General features: G+C 53.6%; 1 protein-coding gene across 1 annotated transcript in view; it reads left to right on the top strand.

The window, feature by feature from the left end:
* Positions 1-6: 6 nt before the first annotated feature.
* Positions 7-17,197, top strand: part of SLC60A1 (solute carrier family 60 member 1) — a 33,427-nt gene continuing 16,236 nt past the window's right edge. Inside the window, exons 1-5 of the mRNA XM_017880958.1 lie at positions 7-303; positions 11,058-11,256; positions 11,959-12,219; positions 15,211-15,379; positions 16,107-16,222. Coding sequence (XP_017736447.1) covers positions 74-303; positions 11,058-11,256; positions 11,959-12,219; positions 15,211-15,379; positions 16,107-16,222 — 975 coding nt within the window. The 5' untranslated portion in view covers positions 7-73. The remainder of the gene's footprint in view (positions 304-11,057; positions 11,257-11,958; positions 12,220-15,210; positions 15,380-16,106; positions 16,223-17,197) is intronic.

Genomic DNA, 17,197 nt, shown 5'->3' with positions numbered 1-17,197 from the left:
CCGGCCCTCCCGCGGGCGGCACTCGGGCACCGGGCTCGCCGGGACCAGAGCCGCGAGCCCGCCAGCCGGCGCCATGGGCTGCGACGGCCGCGTGTCGGGGCTGCTCCGCCGCAACCTGCAGCCCACGCTCACCTACTGGAGCGTCTTCTTCAGCTTCGGCCTGTGCATCGCCTTCCTGGGGCCCACGCTGCTGGACCTGCGCTGCCAGACACACAGCTCGCTGCCCCAGATCTCCTGGGTCTTCTTCTCGCAGCAGCTCTGCCTCCTGCTGGGCAGCGCCCTCGGGGGCGTCTTCAAGAGGACGTGAGTGCCGCACCCGTGCGCCCCCGCCCCGCGGCCCCCGGCACCCACCCTCGCCGGGCCGACCCTTCCCTCCTGCCCTGCGACCCGGCCTCTGCCCCAGCCCCGTGGGGCTGCCCGTCGCCCCCGCCTCCCGGCTGCGACCACCCCTCCCAGCTCCGCCTTGGCGGAAGAGCTGCCTCCCTTCCTCCCTCCCCCGCAGCTCTCCCTGGAAAACTCTCTCCAGAGACTGAAGGTGACTTCTGGCTTATTTATTTGTCATCACTTATCCCTGTGAGAGGATAAAACCAGTTCCCACCTGGTTCCCCCACCCACCGCCCCGTGGGGAGAGGAGTGATAGAGTTTGCAGAGGTGGGGAGGGTGCCCCTCTTACACAGCTCCTCTGGGGTTTATCAGTAGCCCCGGCTGCCGGGGGCAGGATTGGCAGTGAGGTGGAGGGATCCTGGGAGGGCCAGCTCTGTGGCGGTGCGGGGTGCTGAAGGTGGCCTGCAGCTTGACTGATTCCCAGGGCCAGGCTCCACTGTAGGCAGCTCCACATCAGCTAACACAGGCTGTCCCTTCCCCCGGGTAGCCACGGAGTTGGTGGGTCCTGTGTAGCCCTCCTCCTGAGGCAGCCAGAACATGGTTCCTGCATTGGCCTCCGAGACACACAGAACCTCACCGTTAAGGCCAGGTTGGGAGGGGCAGGGCACTTTACCCATAGCTTGGTAAGGTGACACTCCAGCCTGGTGCCAAGGTTCCTCTCCACTCCCCACCCACCTCATGCTACTCCTGCTTGGCCTCTGCCCCAGGACAGGGCTCTGGACTCTCCCTGGCACCACCGCCAGAAATCCCCCTTTGATACCATTGCAGCGCCTTATTCTCTCGACTTAAATTGAACAGGGCCACCTCCGGGGGCCCTTGTGGAAAGACAGCAAGATTCACTCTTCCAGTGCAGCATGGAAAACAGAGACCCATAATAGAATAGGGAATAGATGACTTGCAAGCCAGAGGCTGTTGTGTGATTTCCCCAGTCCCCAGCTCCTGGCTGAGTGGTTTCCCAGATCCCATGGACTCAGTCGAGCAAGCAGCCGGCCTGGAGACAAAACCACAGTTGGGCTATCCCAGAGAAACCCCTGGAGGGGCTGTAATGGGCTGTGCTCACGCCTAGAGGTGTTGGTGAGGGCAGGTGTTTCCATCCATCCACCTCGCTTCCAGAGCTGGTGGAGGGAGCACAGGTGTCAGTACAGATGGACCCCCCCCCCAACTTTAAGCCTTAAAAACATGACCAATTTTGGAAGTGATTATCCCCATTTTCCCCAAATCCTCTTGTAAACCAAATTATTCTCCTCTTAAAAAGCAAGTCTCCTTGTGTACACCAGTGTTTCATGGGTGTGGTACAGGATTGGAATATACAGAAGATTCAGAAAATCTTAAGAAAAAGCTCAAGATTTATTCTGCCTAGAGGTTTAATTAGAAACTAAGGTAAAGTATCTGTGGCTAGCACAGGTTTTTTGGTTTTAAGTACTTTGACTTACAAAAGCTCCTTTACCTAGAACTTTTAAAGAACATATGTAGTGCAAAGAACACGAAGGGGAATGAGGATAATTTGAAATGACAGGTTGGCAGGGCAGGGTTTGTGAAGCCAGCAGAGATGCACACCCACCCAGCTGGGCCATCTCTCCCTGGGTAGCTTGGTGTCTCCCTCAGCACTGCTTACCCAACAGGGGGCTCTGAACAGGCAGCAGAGAGAACCCTGCAGCAGGAACTGGCTCACAGAAGAGAAAAAAAATCATGGTAACAATGATAACTAACTTTATTCTGCACTTACTGTGTGCCAGGCACTGTTCACAGTACTTCACATGTATCAGCCCATTTAATCTTCACAACCACCTTGCAAAGTAGTACTGTTATCTCCATTGTATGCATAAGGAAGTGGAGACACAGAGAGGTTAAGAAACTTGGCCCACAGCACATGGTTGTTAAGAAGAGGCCTAGCCAGAATTTGAACACAGGCGTTGTCTCTAAAACAGATACTTAGGCAATGCCTCTTGTTTTGTGAGTAATCAGTGTAAACTCTGCGGATCAGGCACAGGTTTGGGATGAGTAGCCCTGAGGATGCTCATGGGCTGGGTGTTCCTGAGCTCTGACAACTTCTAGGAATGTAATGGTGACCCTCTGGGGCTTCCTGCTGAGATCTTTGGGGGGTGGGGTAGATCCTATCAGTGGTTGAGGTTTGAATTCTGAACCTCAGTCCTCCCACCCCCAAGACAAAATGCCATGAAGAACTCTTGCCTTTGGTTAAGAGAAGAGCAGATATACAGTGGAAACAGAGGGATGTCCGGGGTGGCCTTGAGTGTAGGCGACAGTCTCCCTCCACCTCGCTGACTCTGGGCAGCGCGCATCACAGTCTCCCATCCCCCCCAACAGAAGCTCCACCAGCCCTGCAACAAAGCTTTAAAGCTGGATTCCGTGGGACCATGTCTCAGTTAAAATGCAATACCCCTGCAAGCAAGTGCTTTGCAGCTTAAGTGATTACCAGCTAGCGCTCTCGCTTGGTTTATACTTGTGAGTGGGGGATTGCTTTAACAAATCTGTGAGAGCCAGCTGTTGCGGGGGAGTGGGGGAAAGTTTAGGATGACACATGGGAGAGGAGAGTTGGGGGCAGTGTCTTTCTCGTGGGTTCCTACTCAGGTCCTGCCTACTGCTGGGCCCAGACTGAGGGCGCAGGCTGAATGGGGCTTGTGGATGCCTCCATAGGGATGTACTTTGGGAGGACTACGTGCGGAAGGTGGAGAGCCTTGGCTATTGGAGTGGGTGCGGGGGAAGTCTTGAGCTCAGGGCAGCACCAACTTGCTCACTCTCTCAGAGAAAAACTAAAAGCCACCTGTTTGGCAAGGTGTGTAGGTATGTGCTTTGTCAGGCAGGAAAGGGGAAGGGGTATTTAGATTAAAGGTTGGGATTTGTCCTGGTTTCTTGGGGACCTGTCTAACCATCCTAGGCAGTTGGGAGACCCCTTTATCTCAGAGGCATCAGAGTAGGTAAACAACTTTCAGAGCTTCCCCAGGCTTCTCACAGCCTCACCTGGGCCTCTCCCCAGCCCATGCTCTCTTAACAGAGGGTTTGTCAGAGGATTTGTTGAGTTCTTCCTCTCTTTGCCCTGTTCTCTTTCTCTTTTTCTCCCTCAAATTCCTTCTAATCTGCAAGTCCTACCCTGCCCCAGACCTAGCTATGACTCCCTCCTGGCCATTGCATCAAACCCTGTCTTCCATACACTAGTTGTACAGGCCACCCCCGGATATGCTGGCCCCCTCCAGTCCCTGGAACACAGGACAAACCAGCTTCTCCCCCTGAGCTGGGCCCTGGTTGGTCTCCTATCCAGAAAGCCTCTGCCTCTCCCTCCAGCACCTTGTCTACCAATCAGCATGCAACAAACCTGTGCCAAAAGCCTACTGAGTGTCCAGCACCAGATATTGTCCTTGCTTTAAAAATCAGTCTCAACATGGGGCTGTCATATGGTCCCAACTCCCAAGTATGATCCCCAAATAACTGAAAATGTATGTCCACACACTAAACCTGTACGTGAATGTTCATAGCAGCATTATTCATCCCAGTCAAAAAGTAGAAACAAACCAAATGTCCATCAGCGGATGGACGGACAAACAAAAACGTGGTTTATTCAGCCAGGTATGGTGGTGGATGCCTTGTTGTTCCAGCTACCTGAGAGGCTAAGGTGGGATGCTCGCTTGAGTCCAGGAGTTCAAAGCCAGCCTGGGCAGCATAGTGAGACTCCAGTGTCAAAAGAAAACAAAACAAAAATGTGGTGTATTGGCCGGATGCGTTGGCTCACTCCTGTGATCCCAGCACTTTGGAAGGCTGAGGCAGGTAGATCACCTGAGGTCAGGAGTTTAAGACCAGCCTGGCCAACATGGTGAAACCCTGTCTCTACTAAAAAAAAAAACAACAAAAAAAAAACCACACACAAAAGTTAGCTAGGCATGGTGGTGCATGCCTGTAATCCCAGCTACTCGGGAGGTTGTGGCAGGAGAATCGCTGGAACCCAGGAGGCAGAGGTTGCAGTGAGCTGAGATTGTGCCATTACACTCCAGCTTGGGTGACAAGAGTGAAACTATGTCTCAAAAAAAGAAAAAAAAAAGTGGTATATCCATGCAATGGAATATCAGTCAGCCATAAAAAGGGATGAGATACTGACACATGCTATACCACAGATGATCTGGAAAACATTATGCTAAGTGGAAGAAGACTGACACAAGAGATCACATATTATATGATTTTATTTATGTAAAAGTTCAGAATAAGGAAATCTGCAGACACAGAAACTAAATTAGTAGTTGCCTGGGGCTAAGGGTAGGGTGTGGAGATGAATGGAGAGTGACTACTAATGAATATAAGATTTCTTTTTTCTTTTTATTTTTTGAGACATAGTCTTGTTCTGTTGCCCAAGCTGAAGTGAGGTGGCGCAATCTCGGTACACTGCAAACTCCGCCTCCCGGGTTCAAGCAATTCTCATGCCTCAGGCCTCCCTAGAAGCTGAGATTACAGGCATGTGCTGCCACACCCAGCTAATTTTTGTATTTTTAGTGGAGACAGGTTTCACCATGTTGGCCAGTCTGGTCTCGAACTCCTGACCTCAAGCAGTCCACCTCCCTTGGCCTCCCAAAGTGCTGGGATTACAGGTGTGAGCCACTGCGCCCAGCCTGGATATAAGATCTCTTTTTGGGATGATAGAAATGCTCTAAAGGTAGATTGTAGTGATGGTTTTACAACTCCAAATATTCTAAAAACCATTAAATTGTATGCTTAAATATGTGAATTTTATAGTATGTAATTTATATGTCAATTTTTTTTTTTTTTTTTTTTGAGACGGAGTCTCGCTCTGCCACCCAGGCTGGAGTGCAGTGGCCGGATCTCAGCTCACTGCAAGCTCCGCCTCCCGGGTTTACGCCATTCTCCTGCCTCAGCCTCCCAAGTAGCTGGGACTACAGGCGCCCGCCTTGTCGCCCGGCTAGTTTTTTGTATTTTTAAGTAGAGACAGGGTTTCACCGTTTTAGCCAGGATGGTCTCGATCTCCTGACCTCGTGATCCGCCCGTCTCGGCCTCCCAAAGTGCTGGGATTACAGGCTTGAGCCACCGCGCCCGGCCCCTGTCAATTTTTTTAAGTTAAAAAAACCTCAAAGCCACGTTAGGTGGCTCACACCTGTAATTCCAGCACTTTGGGAGGCAAGGTGGGAGGATCACTTGAGGGCAGGAGTTCAAGACCAGCCTGGGCAACAAAGTGAGACCTTGTCTCTAAAAAAATTTTTAAATTAGCTGGGCATGGTGGTGCACACCTGTAGTCCCAGCTACTCAGGAGGTGGAAGTGGGAAGGTCACTTGAGCCTGGAGGTTGAGGCTGCAGTGAGCCATGAATGCACCCCTGCGCTCCCACCTGAGCAACAGAGCGAGATCCTATCTCAAAAACCAAAATAAAAATCTCAAAACTTATCCCACCCATTAATTCACTCATTCAACAAATACCTCTTGAGCCGGATCCTGTTTTAAGGGTGAATACGACAGACAAAGTAAAAGTCACTGCACTCATGGAGCCCACACTCTAGAGAATTTTACATTGTGAAATGAAGGCAATCAAGCAGGGTAGCATGGAGAGTGGCACATTTTGGGGGCTACTTAGCTAGGTGCTCAAGGAAGCCCTTTCTGGGGAGGTGATATTAAAGCTGGCTCTTGCATGACAGGAGAGAGCCAGGCATGCAAAGAAATTGAGGGAGAGGTGTTCCAAGTGAACAGACTGCAAGTTCAAGCTCAACCAACATCTAAGGAGCACGCCCTGTGTGCCCAGCACCAAGGTGGGCCCCAGGGGATGCTGTCATGCACAAGTTACAGCTCCCAACCTCAGAGTCTAACAGGGTGGTCCTGCCGTAGCTTGGAATCTCCCCAAAGACCAGTTTGTCTGCCCCCCCTTTGGATCTCTCCAGCTTTAACATGGGGTCTTGAACAACTGGAGTATCAGTGTGAAGGCTGGGGTGACCAAGTTTGAGGGGGGCCTTTTTACCCCTGGCCTTACCCTCAGTCTCAGCTGCCCCTTCCCCATCAGCCTGGCCTGAGATAGAGTTACTAGCCTGCCCTAGCTCCCAGGGGGACTCTTGTCACCTGGTTTCTTGTCCTAGGTCCCCAAACCATCTCCTTCTGGGCTGTTGCCCCTTTGGGTGTGGATAGGGGCTAGGGACACTTCCATCTGTGACTCTTCCACAGTTCTGCTCTCTGCACCTCTCCCCTGGTCCTTTGAGGAAGGGGATTATCCAGGCTAGGAGGGGAGAGGCAGGAGGAAGATATCCTGAGCATCCCTGCTGGGCAGAGGGATCACCTGGGACAAAAATGTGAAGAGAATGTCAATGCCATCAGGCCCTACCCAGGGTGGCATGGGGGATGGGCCTCAGCAGCATTCTTCCCCACCCCTGGGGTGGCAGGCAGGAGTGGGCTGCCTGGCATCTTACTTCTCAGGACCTTCCCCTGTTTCGGAGCCAACCATTCCCTCCTCTTTTCATAGAACCAGGAAGGCAAGAACAGGTGCCCAAGGCAGAGCCAGGTCAAAGTGATCATGTGTCCCCTGTGGATAAGGCAGAGCATAGGGCTGAAGGGGGTAGCAGCAGCTCAAGGTCACCCAGCAAGAGGGGCTGGGTAGGGACTCCAGCAGAGCCACAGCTCACCTGGGGAGATCTGGCTCCCCTCCTCTTCCCTCTCCCACTTAGACCTTCTATGTGGAGCCATTAATAAGTAACTTGGTCATTTCTGAGACCTCCTGAAGTATGTTTTCCAGACTGTCCAGGCTATTTCTTGGGTCTCTCTGGGCCTTGGGGAAAGTGAGGCTCTTTCTGTAATTGGCCTGAATTAACCTGTGAGTCCAGGACCAGGGGAGGGAAGATCAATGCCACTCTGCCACTCTGCTGGCTTTGCCTGGGTTGGGAGCCAAGACTTTGGATCCTGGCTTAGTTCTACTGCTCTCTTTTCCCCTATCTGGGCCTCAGTTTTCTGATCTGTAAAATGAGGGACAGGACTCATGTCATTGCTGCCACCTTAGCTGGGATGCTGCCCAGGGTGGGGAGTTAGTGGGACAGGGGACAAGGGGCAGGAGCAGGGGTACCTCCCTCCAACAGTTCCTGGGCCAGCCTCCCAGGGTCACCTCAAAGGGCCCTGCAGCAGGAATAGGGGCAGGCCTGGGAGGGTAGAATCTGGGAGCTGGCACTGGTCTCTGTACCCTGTCAGCTCAGTGTAGTTCTCTGAGCCCAACATTGCTCTTTGAGGAAGTCAAGGCCAGCAGGGAGGCAATGAGCACCTGGGAGGGGTGGCAGGTGGCCAGGGGAAAAATCCCAGAGAGTGAGCAAAGGAGGATGAAATGTCACATCACATGGACTCCTCCTGGCAACCTCATGCAGAGCTTGTTATCCCCATTTTACAGCAGAGGAAAGTGAGGCTCAGAGGGGCTAAGCATAAGTGGCTTGCCCAAGCCACACGACTGGGAAGTGGCCGAGGTGGGCCTAGAACCCAGTATTCTGATTCCAGATCCCACTCCATCCTGGATGCCAAAACTGTTTTGACATGGTTATTCCCTAATTTTTAATGATCCACATTCCTAGAAGGGGCTATTGACCAAGCCATTTAAAACAGGCAATAAGTATATTTCAGTCTGGCTCTGGGATGTGTCTGGAACTTCCTTTTCCTTGGCAACAGCATATCATTCTAAAGAAATTTGTTCAGGCTGATGTTTGGAATGCCCAGGCACAGCCCTGTGGAAGCATCTGGGGAGGGTGGGCAGCCTGGGATCTACAGACAAGATTTCCTGTGGTACAGATGTCCCCATTTATTGGGAACAGGTCTCCATCGCCCTAACCTCTAGGCCTATCAAGCTAAAATCACAGCCCAGGGAGATGCAGGGAGGGGATTTCCCAGGCGTGGTTCTCTCCAGCCTCCCTTTTCCGTCTTTTCTCTCTTTATTCCTCCCTCCTGCCTGTGGCTGAGCCTGGGACAGACCATGTCCCCAGTGGGCACCTAGTGTCCTTCTCAAGAATGACAGGTGAGATGAGACAAAGAGCAGCAAACAGGACAGAGATGAGACCTGGACAGGGCTTCCTGACCCCTTCCAGTCCTTCCTGACCCCTTCCCCTTTTCCCGATCCCCCACTGTGCACCTGGCACCTTCCTGGCAACCCATCCCTACATGATTCTTTCTCTGCCTCTATCTCTGTCACCCCTATCAGATAAACTAGCAAAACTCCCACATCAGCCTCCCAGCAGTGCCTAGTCCCTTCTACCAGGCCATCCTGTGTGGGGTGGCAAGACAAGCATTCCCCAAGCACTGCGCCAGTCACTAGCCATATCCAGGAACCTGGGTTGAGCATCTGCAGGGCCGAACTTGGGGCCAGGCATGGCTTCCACAATGAACAGGCGGAGGCAGATGCCTGGGGAAGCTGGTGGTGGAGCCAGCAGTGATGCTCACAAGCATGTGGAGCTCTGCTAACCCCCGCAGAGGGGTGTTAGAGGCGCATGTTCTAGAGACTGCAGCTGCTCTCCAGTGCTTCCTAGCCCTGCCATTCAACGCTCTGCAGAATCTGGCCTCCTATTCTCGGCTGGCGCTCCCCTCTCCAGCCTGGCTGGGTCTGTGGCTCCCTCCCCTCCCCTCCCCTCCCCTCCTGCATTTGCACCTTCTGAGTGGAGCCATTAGTGAGTAACTCGGTCACATACCCATACACATGCACCCACATGTGCACACACACACTCCTCCCTGGAAAAGCAGCATAGCATAGGGACTATCAAGCCAGAAGACCTTGGTTAGAGTTCAGGCTCTGTCTGCTGCTATCTTAGCCTTTCTCAGCCCAAGTTTACTCACGGGTCAAATAGGCACAACGACAAAGCCTGCCTCACAGCCTTGTCATATGCACCAAATGACAAACGTTAGCAGTTGTCGGCAGACCACAGTAGCACTCGCTGTTATCCTGGTTTCCTTTCCCATACCTCTGCGCAGCCCCTGCCCATATCAGTTCACTGATCCCAGATCCCGCTCCACTCAGGACTTTGCTGCAGGATGCATGATTTCACCACTTCCCTGCAGGACTGAAAGGCAATAATGATAATGGGCTAGTTCTTCAAGAGAGTTTTTGCACTTGCCTTGGGGCATCCCTGCTTACGCAAAGTGATGAGTGAGGTGGTAGAAATGTCATGTCCTGGTACTGGCGTCAGTGGGGGGACCTCTGAGAGTGCAGACAGGTGACCCTCTTGCTATTCCTGAAGTCAGGCCACCCAGGAGGCTGCCTAGTCTGTCTTGTCCAGGGAAAGGGAGGGGAAGAGAGAGAACTATGATGAGCAGCCTGCTGTTTCATCAGCCGCATGGTGTGTGTTAGCATTGCCTCTCCATGACGCACTCTCCCTCCATCTCCTTCTAACAGCTGGCCTTGAGGTTGGTCCCCTTCCCCTCCCCCATGAGTTCTGAGTTGGGAACACACTGGGGTCATGACTGTCATGATCGGTTATCTCCCCAGCAGATCAGCCTGGAAACAAGAAAAGAGAAAATAATGAACTGCTGCTATCAGCAGAGCCGTTCTGATAGAGGATTTAATCAAAGATGGGGCAAGATGAGATGGCTGAGGACCAAGGCCAAGAGCCAAGGGGGTCAGGGCAAAAGCTCTGGAAAGACAGCCTGAGGCCCTCCCCTTTTTTTTTTCAGTGTGAAACTCCGAGAGGCCTTTCCCCCTCTGTCTCTCAGCTCCCACCTTTCCAGGTCCAGCAGCCACAGTGGAGGCTGATGAAGGGGCTCTCTCACTTTTCATAATCTGCGAAAGTTCCTCTACAATCTCCAAAACCTTCCTGCTGCCCAATCTCTCCTCTCCGACATTAGACTTTCAGACTGGTCTCAGAAAATACAAGTCTTAATCCTTTCTCTGAGAGTCTGGTTATTGGGCAGAGTGTCCTAAAAAAGACCTTGACAGAGCCTGAGACACTCCATCCATTCATTCACTCATTCATTCATTCACTGGTAGGGTAGCAGGCCCTCCCCCTGCCTCCTGTGGGCTTTTCTATTATCTGAAGAAGGGGAAGATCAACACGGTCACCTCTCAGTGGGGATGGCCACAGTGCCTCCTTTCCCCACGTCTGCACATTTGCCAGGCACAGAGCCTGAGACCTCTGCCTGCTACAGGGGTCACAAAATCACCTGAATACCTGGGCTGTGGGTGCTGGTGCGGGTGGCTCAGGCCGGGTGCCTGTGAAGTAATGGCTGCCTTACTATTCCTGTGTGGAGAGGGCACAGGGCAGCCAGTGCCAAATCCTGCACAGGAGGAAATGCCCAGCTCAGGGACTTCTGGGCTCAGGTTCCATCCGGGTCCCACCTGCGGTTTCATGCCTGTGGCACAGGTCTCTTGAGATGCTCAAAGCAGGTTCCTTGTAAAGGGTGGGAAATATTTTTGCATTTAATTGCTTTTAAGTAAACCATTTAGGGTTTAAGGAAATAACATACAAGTGTTTGTCAATAGAATAATAGTGGCTAGGTTTGTGAAGTGTCCTGCAGCCACCTTGTGAGGTAGATTGTTATCTGAGCAGACGTTGACAACTTGCCCACAGCTAATAAGTGAGCAGCTTCTTCCTCAGCTCTCTTCCTTTTCTGCCAGAGGGGGAGAAATGTCTTGGCTGCCCAGACCACCCAGTGAATGGAGGAGAAGCGGGAGGGGATGCTTCCAGCCCCCTCCCCTGACATCACCCTTCCCTCCTGCAGCCTGGCCCAGTCACTATGGGCCCTGTTCACCTCCTCTCTGGCCATCTCCCTGGTGTTTGCCGTCATCCCCTTCTGCCACGATGTGAAGGTGCTGGCCTCAGTCATGGCACTGGCGGGCTTGGCCATGGGCTGCATTGACACCGTGGCCAACATGCAGCTGGTGAGGATGTACCAGAAGGACTCGGCCGTCTTTCTCCAGGTGAGCCCAGCCAGCAGGCACAGGACTGGGAGCTGGGGAGGGTGTGGGAGCTCTCTAGGCCCCCTCAGTCTCTCTCAGCCTCCTCCCCCAGGGAGCCACTTACCAGCAGGGTTAGTAAGTTCTGGACTCCCATCTCTAAAGCAGAGCAGTGATCCCTGCCCTCACTGCAGGGTGTCCCATGAGCCTCAGCGCTCAGGAAAGAAAACTTTGTGAACTGGAAAGAGCGTATGACTCAGGGCTTGCCTCCCCTCTCCTTCCCCTCCTTCCCTCTCTCTCCTTTCTTCTTCCTTCTCCCCCCAGGATTCAGCCAGTCCTTCCCTTTTTGTGCCTAGGATTCAGCCAGTCTTTCCCTTTTTGTGCCCCCTTCCCTTTAGAGTGTTAGCTGGTGGATGCTACCATGGGGATCAGTCCCAACTGGGGATTGACAGAGATGGGGAGGGAACTGGGCACTGTCACCCGAGTCATCCCAGGCCGGCAGCGTGGTTGAGAGAGGATTGTCACTCCTCACGTCTCCTCACCTTTCCTGCTTCCTACCCCCATGGCTCCCTACTCCAGGGCTGGGCAGCAGGCCCCAGATGGGGCAGAGGGTGGGATTGGGGGAGGGGGCTCAGTGTGGGTACTCTGGGCTGGAGGCCAGGCCACTGCTTCCCTGGGCTGAAGACTGAGCCACGCCCCCACCTGCCACCTCTCCTCTGTCCCCAGGTGCTCCATTTCTTCGTGGGCTTTGGCGCTCTGCTGAGCCCCCTTATTGCTGACCCTTTCCTGTCTGAGGCCAACTGCTTGCCTGCCAATAGCACAGCCAACACCACCTCCCGAGGCCACCTGTTCCACGTCTCCAGGGTGCTGGCCCAGCACCACGTAGAGGCCAAGCCTTGGTCCAACCAGACGTTCCCGGAGCTGACTCCAAAGGACGGAGCAGGGACCCGAGTGTCCTATGCCTTCTGGATCATGGCCCTCATCAATGTGAGTGTCCCTGGGGCGGGCCGGGTAGGGAGCTAGTGGACAGTCCACACATCCCAGTCCACCCCACACCCAGTGCAGATTCTTCAGATGCTGAGAAGCGTGCTGGGGCTGAGGTGTGCATCCCAGAGGCAGGAGGATGGGAGGACTAACCCTCCCCGGGATCCCCCACGCTACTCCACCTGTGATTGCAGTTCTCAAGGAAGGTAAAACAATGAGCAGGCTGAGCGCAGTGAAAATCAGGGTCAACTGTCCAATTATCTGAGGCTCTGTGGGAAACTCGTTTTTTTCTCCAAGGCCAGATGAAGTGGGCCCTGGACAGACCCTGGCAGGAAGTGGCAGGTTTTTCTCTGGGGCCTTTCATCGATGGTGGGATTCTCTTGTACCCTGCTGTCAGGGACTCCTGTGGAGGCTAGGGGACAGACAAGATGGCCTCTGAAGGGCCCTGCCTGCCACGGCAGCCTGTGGCGGGAACAGTGAGAGACCCCTTCACTCCATGACTGCGTCAGATACCGAGGCCCGCTTTGTACACCCCTGCCAAGTCAGCACTGACTCAGGCCTCTGGCTGGAAACCTCCTCTGGTGCTCTGCAAACCCAAGTTGGGATCTCTCACGTTAGCCCATACTGGAGCCAGAGCGTCAGGTGGGGAGACCCTCTACCCACATCCGCCTGGCTTGGGGAGGACAGTCAGGAACACCAGAGAAGCCCTGGCTCCTGGGCTGGGGGTGGGAAGCACTCCAGTGGCCACTGTCATGGCTGTGGGGTGGAGGCACCGTGCTGCTTGTCATGGTGGCTTAGAGCCTCTCTTTGCAGTGGGTGGACTTCTCAGCTCTCCTGGGGCAGGTGGGCTGGACTCAGGCACTAGAGCAGCGGCCCAGCTGCTGCTGAGCCTCAGAATATGCCACACACATAGCACTGAAGGGAGACTTTGAGACCACCATTCCAGTGAGCAGCAGGGCAGGGGTAGGGGTGTCATGCCATCACCAACTCAAAGCCCTGACAAGGGACTGGTAGGGGGCTGAGCCCGGCTGGAAGCCCTGACCCTCAGCATAGACCATCTACCGGCTGCCCCCTCATCACCGGTCCTTTTCCTTCCTTTCCTTTGTAGATTTCCTTTCCCTGGTCGGAATCTCCTCTGGGGGCTCTCATAAACGCACCCTCTCCCTCTGCTCCTTCCCTTTCCAGCCCATGCCCATCCAGTCCTTCCAGGAGGGACCTGTGAAGGGAAGGAGCAGTGTCAGTAGAACCTCTAGGCTGGGACTCCCAGACCAGGAAGCCGGAAGGTCCGGCTTAAGCCCGAGGTTTGTTCTCTCTTGCCCCACGAGGTGCAGACTGGAGGGACTTTGTTTGCTGCAGGATTTCCGGACTTTTTCTGTTGGTTTGTGTCTGAAAATAAACAGTCCAGCACAGAGGAAGATGAGGCTGTGCATATACTCATGAGGGTGCACACGCACACACACATGCACACCCCACCTGTCCTTCTCTGACTTAAGGTGGGGCTGCCTTCCCTGAATGGAATTCTTATAACATCAGTCATGTTCCTGCCAGCAATGCCAGCCAATCCTCTGTGAAGCCCTTCCCAGCACCCACCTCCCTGGAAAGCCCCACCTGAGTGATCACACCTCTCGTACAGCTGTTTCCCCTTGGCCTTCACTCAGGCACTCTGCCACTACAGGCCTCTGTGGGTGGGTTTCCTGTTTCCCCCCTCACACTGGAGGGAGGGCTGTGTCTCCTCCATTAGGGCTCAGCAGGGGCTGTTCTCTCCCCACTCAGGCCTGACTGCCAGGGGCCACGTCTGACCTTGACGTCTTTTTGAGTGTGCAGAAAGGCTCCCAAGGTCACCATAGGGAGGTGCCAACACAGGGGTGGTTTTTGTCTTTCACTCCTGTTAGGTGACTTTGGGAAATACTGGTGAGAGCCAGCCTGCCTCCAGGGGCAGGGAAGGGCTCCCCTAGAACAGCACCAGACAAGGGCTGGCAGTCTGCCGGTCTTCCATCTCTACCCTGCCGGCCTCTCCCATGGGCCGGGCAGACCCCAGTAGCTGGGTGCTCTCACCAGCCTCTAGGAGACATCCGCAGCTCCCTGGGCTTCCTCTCTTTCCTAAGCAAAAGGAACTGGGCTGAAGCTGCAGCAGGAAGGACAGTAGTTAGACTTGAAGTGGTACTTCCTGGCAGCCAGGGTGGTGAGACATAGGCAGGGGCCTCTGAGGGAGGTGGTGGAGGCTTCCCCAGGCAACCTCAGAAGCAGGAGCCATTTCCCACTGCTCTGAAGGAGTTCTGATTTAGCACAAATAGCAGCAGAAGAACATTGGGCTTATGTGTATGGGCTGCTCATAAACATGCATTTTTCAATCAAAAGGAGACCACGTTTTTGTTTTCAAGCCCCTGAGGAGAGCCTCTGTGCCCTGCTGGGATAGACATCACCAAGGCGGCTCCTCAGGTGGAGACAGCGCTGGAAGAATCAGGATGCCAGGCTCTGTTCTGGCTTTGCCCTGAGTCCACTGTGTGACCAGGGCAGTCTCTCAGTCTCTAGTTTATCCCTCGGATCTCTTCCAGTTCTAACAGGTTATGACGAAGTGATAACATCCCCCAGCATATTTTGTGGAGATGTGATGCCAAAAGCAAAGCTGCTTTGTAAAGCATCATGTGACCCACCAGCATGAAGGAGTGTGAGGTGTGACGCTCCAGCAGGCTCACCCCCAGCACCTCTCCTGGGCCAGCAGAGAGTTTGAGTCTAAGCTCTGCATGTGACAAATACCTGTCTTTTCAGGGAAGTGAGTATGTTGATCAGGCAGGAATTACACCAAGCCTCCCCACTCCTACCTGGGTCAAGGCACCTGGCTTCTTAGGTAGGGATGGCTCAGCTCTTAGCTGGGCACCCTTGGAAAAGAGCTGTCTTCTCCTAGGACTATGCACATGCAGTGTGTGCAGAGGTCAGGCGTGGGAAGGGGGAGCCTCAGGGTAGGGCTCTCCTGACCCTCTGCCTGCTCCCCAGCTTCCAGTGCCCATGGCTGTGCTGATGCTGCTGTCCAAGGAGCGGCTGCTGACCTGCTGCCCCCAGAGGAGGCCCCTGCTTCTGTCTGCTGATGAGCTTGCCTTGGAGACACAGCCCCCTGAGAAGGAAGATGCCTCCTCACTGCCCCCAAAGTTTCAGTCACACCCAGGTAGGGGCTAAGATGAATTTGCATTCTCACAGCCTCATGTTGAGGCTTCCTTGGTAACCCCTCTGCCAGAGAGAGTGAATCTAGATCACAGGTGATTTTTTTTTTTTTTTTTTGAGACAGAGTTTCACTCTCATCACCCAGGCTGGAGTATAGTGGTGTGATCTTGGCTCACTGCAACCTCCGCCTCCCAGGTTCAAGCGATTCTCCTACCTCAGCCTCCCAAGTAGCAGGGATTACAGTCGCACGTCACCACACCTGGCTAATTTTTGTGTTTTTAAAGTAGAGATGGAGTTTCACCCCATTGGCCAGGCTGGTCTCGAACTCCTGACCTCAGGTGATCCCTCTGCCTCAGCCTCCCAAAGTGCTGGGATTACAGGTGTGAGCCACCATGCCTGGCCACAGGTGATAGTCTTTTTTTTTTTTTTTTTTCTTTTATGGTGCAACCTGGCCAAGAGAATGAGGAAGGCAAGCTTCTGGCTCCACCCTCCATTCTGCTCAGCCTTGCCTTTTGTTATGTTGGGCAAGTCACCTGACCTCTCTGAGCCTTGCTTCCACCAAGACTGGGAGATGGACAGGGGTTGTCCCTAACAGAAAGGTAGTAAAAGTGGAGGTAGTAAGTGGGCCCCATCCTGCTGGGCTCTTCTGACTGCCAGCCACAGCCCTGGGACGTGCAGAAGGAGGGAGCAGAAGCTGAGACTCACCCCTGTTTTTCCTGTGCCTCCTGCAGGGCATGAGGACCTGTTCAGCTGCTGCCAAAGGAAGAACCTCAGAGGAGCCCCTTATTCCTTCTTTGCCATCCACATCACAGCCGCCCTGGTCCTGTTCATGACGGATGGGTTGACGGTGAGCCTGCCTCAGAGGGCGCCCCCTACTGGGGGACCCTTCACCCTAAGACTCCAGTCTGGGAAAGGCAAGAGAAAGAGAGGAGCATGCAGGTTTCCTGGAGACCTCTTCTGGAGTACAGTTGATTCAAGAATTTAATCTAAAGCCCTAGGGAGACTGACTCCAGAATCAGTCACAGCGTGTTGGTACTATGGGCTTCTGTCTTGGTCAATTGTTTTTTATTTTTGTTTTATTTTTGTTAGTGCTATATAGGTAGGGGCCTAACTGGTTTGTTGTCAAGGACAGGCTACCTGCATTTTTTAAAGGGGTGGTGCCCTATTCCCCAGTTAGAGGTCATGCTATATAAACGCTAGGGCACTTTGCTTCCTGGAATACATTACAAACCTGGGTGTCTTGAGCCAGTGTTGTAAACAAGCTTCAGGTGGAATTTAGGCCCAGCTGTTCATTCCACTAGTGACCTCTGTTACGTTAGTCAGCACCTTTTTCCAGAAACTTCTTAGGATTATATTAGGGCAGTCGTAAATGGCTGACCAACTGATTGCCATATGATGGCCTCTCCAGAGAAAAAGCCCCAAGAACTTAGATGACCTGATGGAAAGTACTCGTGCCAGTACTGGTTGGCTTCTAGCACTTGGTGTGACCTTGGGCAAGTCACTTCTGTTTACTTTCTCATCTGTAAAACCAGATGCTTGCACACACCTTTTTTTTTTTTTTTTAAAGTGGTGTTCTACTCTGGTTGAAGTGGGGAGCAGTGCCTGTCTGCCCAGGCCCTGCGGGCACTCCCATGGAGATCCAGAGCCACCTCTCTGGAACGCCTAGGTCTCCGCGGTGCAGTCTGTAAGCTAATGCACCCCAGGTTCTGTCCTCAACTTTGGCAAAGTGTGCTCTGTGGCCTTGGCTTAAAGCCCAGCACTGGCTGAGCCTCTGGGAGCGGGAACAGGCAGTCCTCCTTCTGCCCTCACCACACCTGCCCAG

This window comes from Rhinopithecus bieti, unplaced genomic scaffold, assembly GCF_001698545.2.
Source record: "Rhinopithecus bieti isolate Rb0 unplaced genomic scaffold, ASM169854v2 scaffold_12049, whole genome shotgun sequence".
Lineage (NCBI taxonomy): Eukaryota > Metazoa > Chordata > Mammalia > Primates > Cercopithecidae > Rhinopithecus > Rhinopithecus bieti.
The sequence above is the reverse complement of the archived record's forward strand: the minus strand, read 5'-3'. Positions and strand labels throughout refer to the sequence as shown.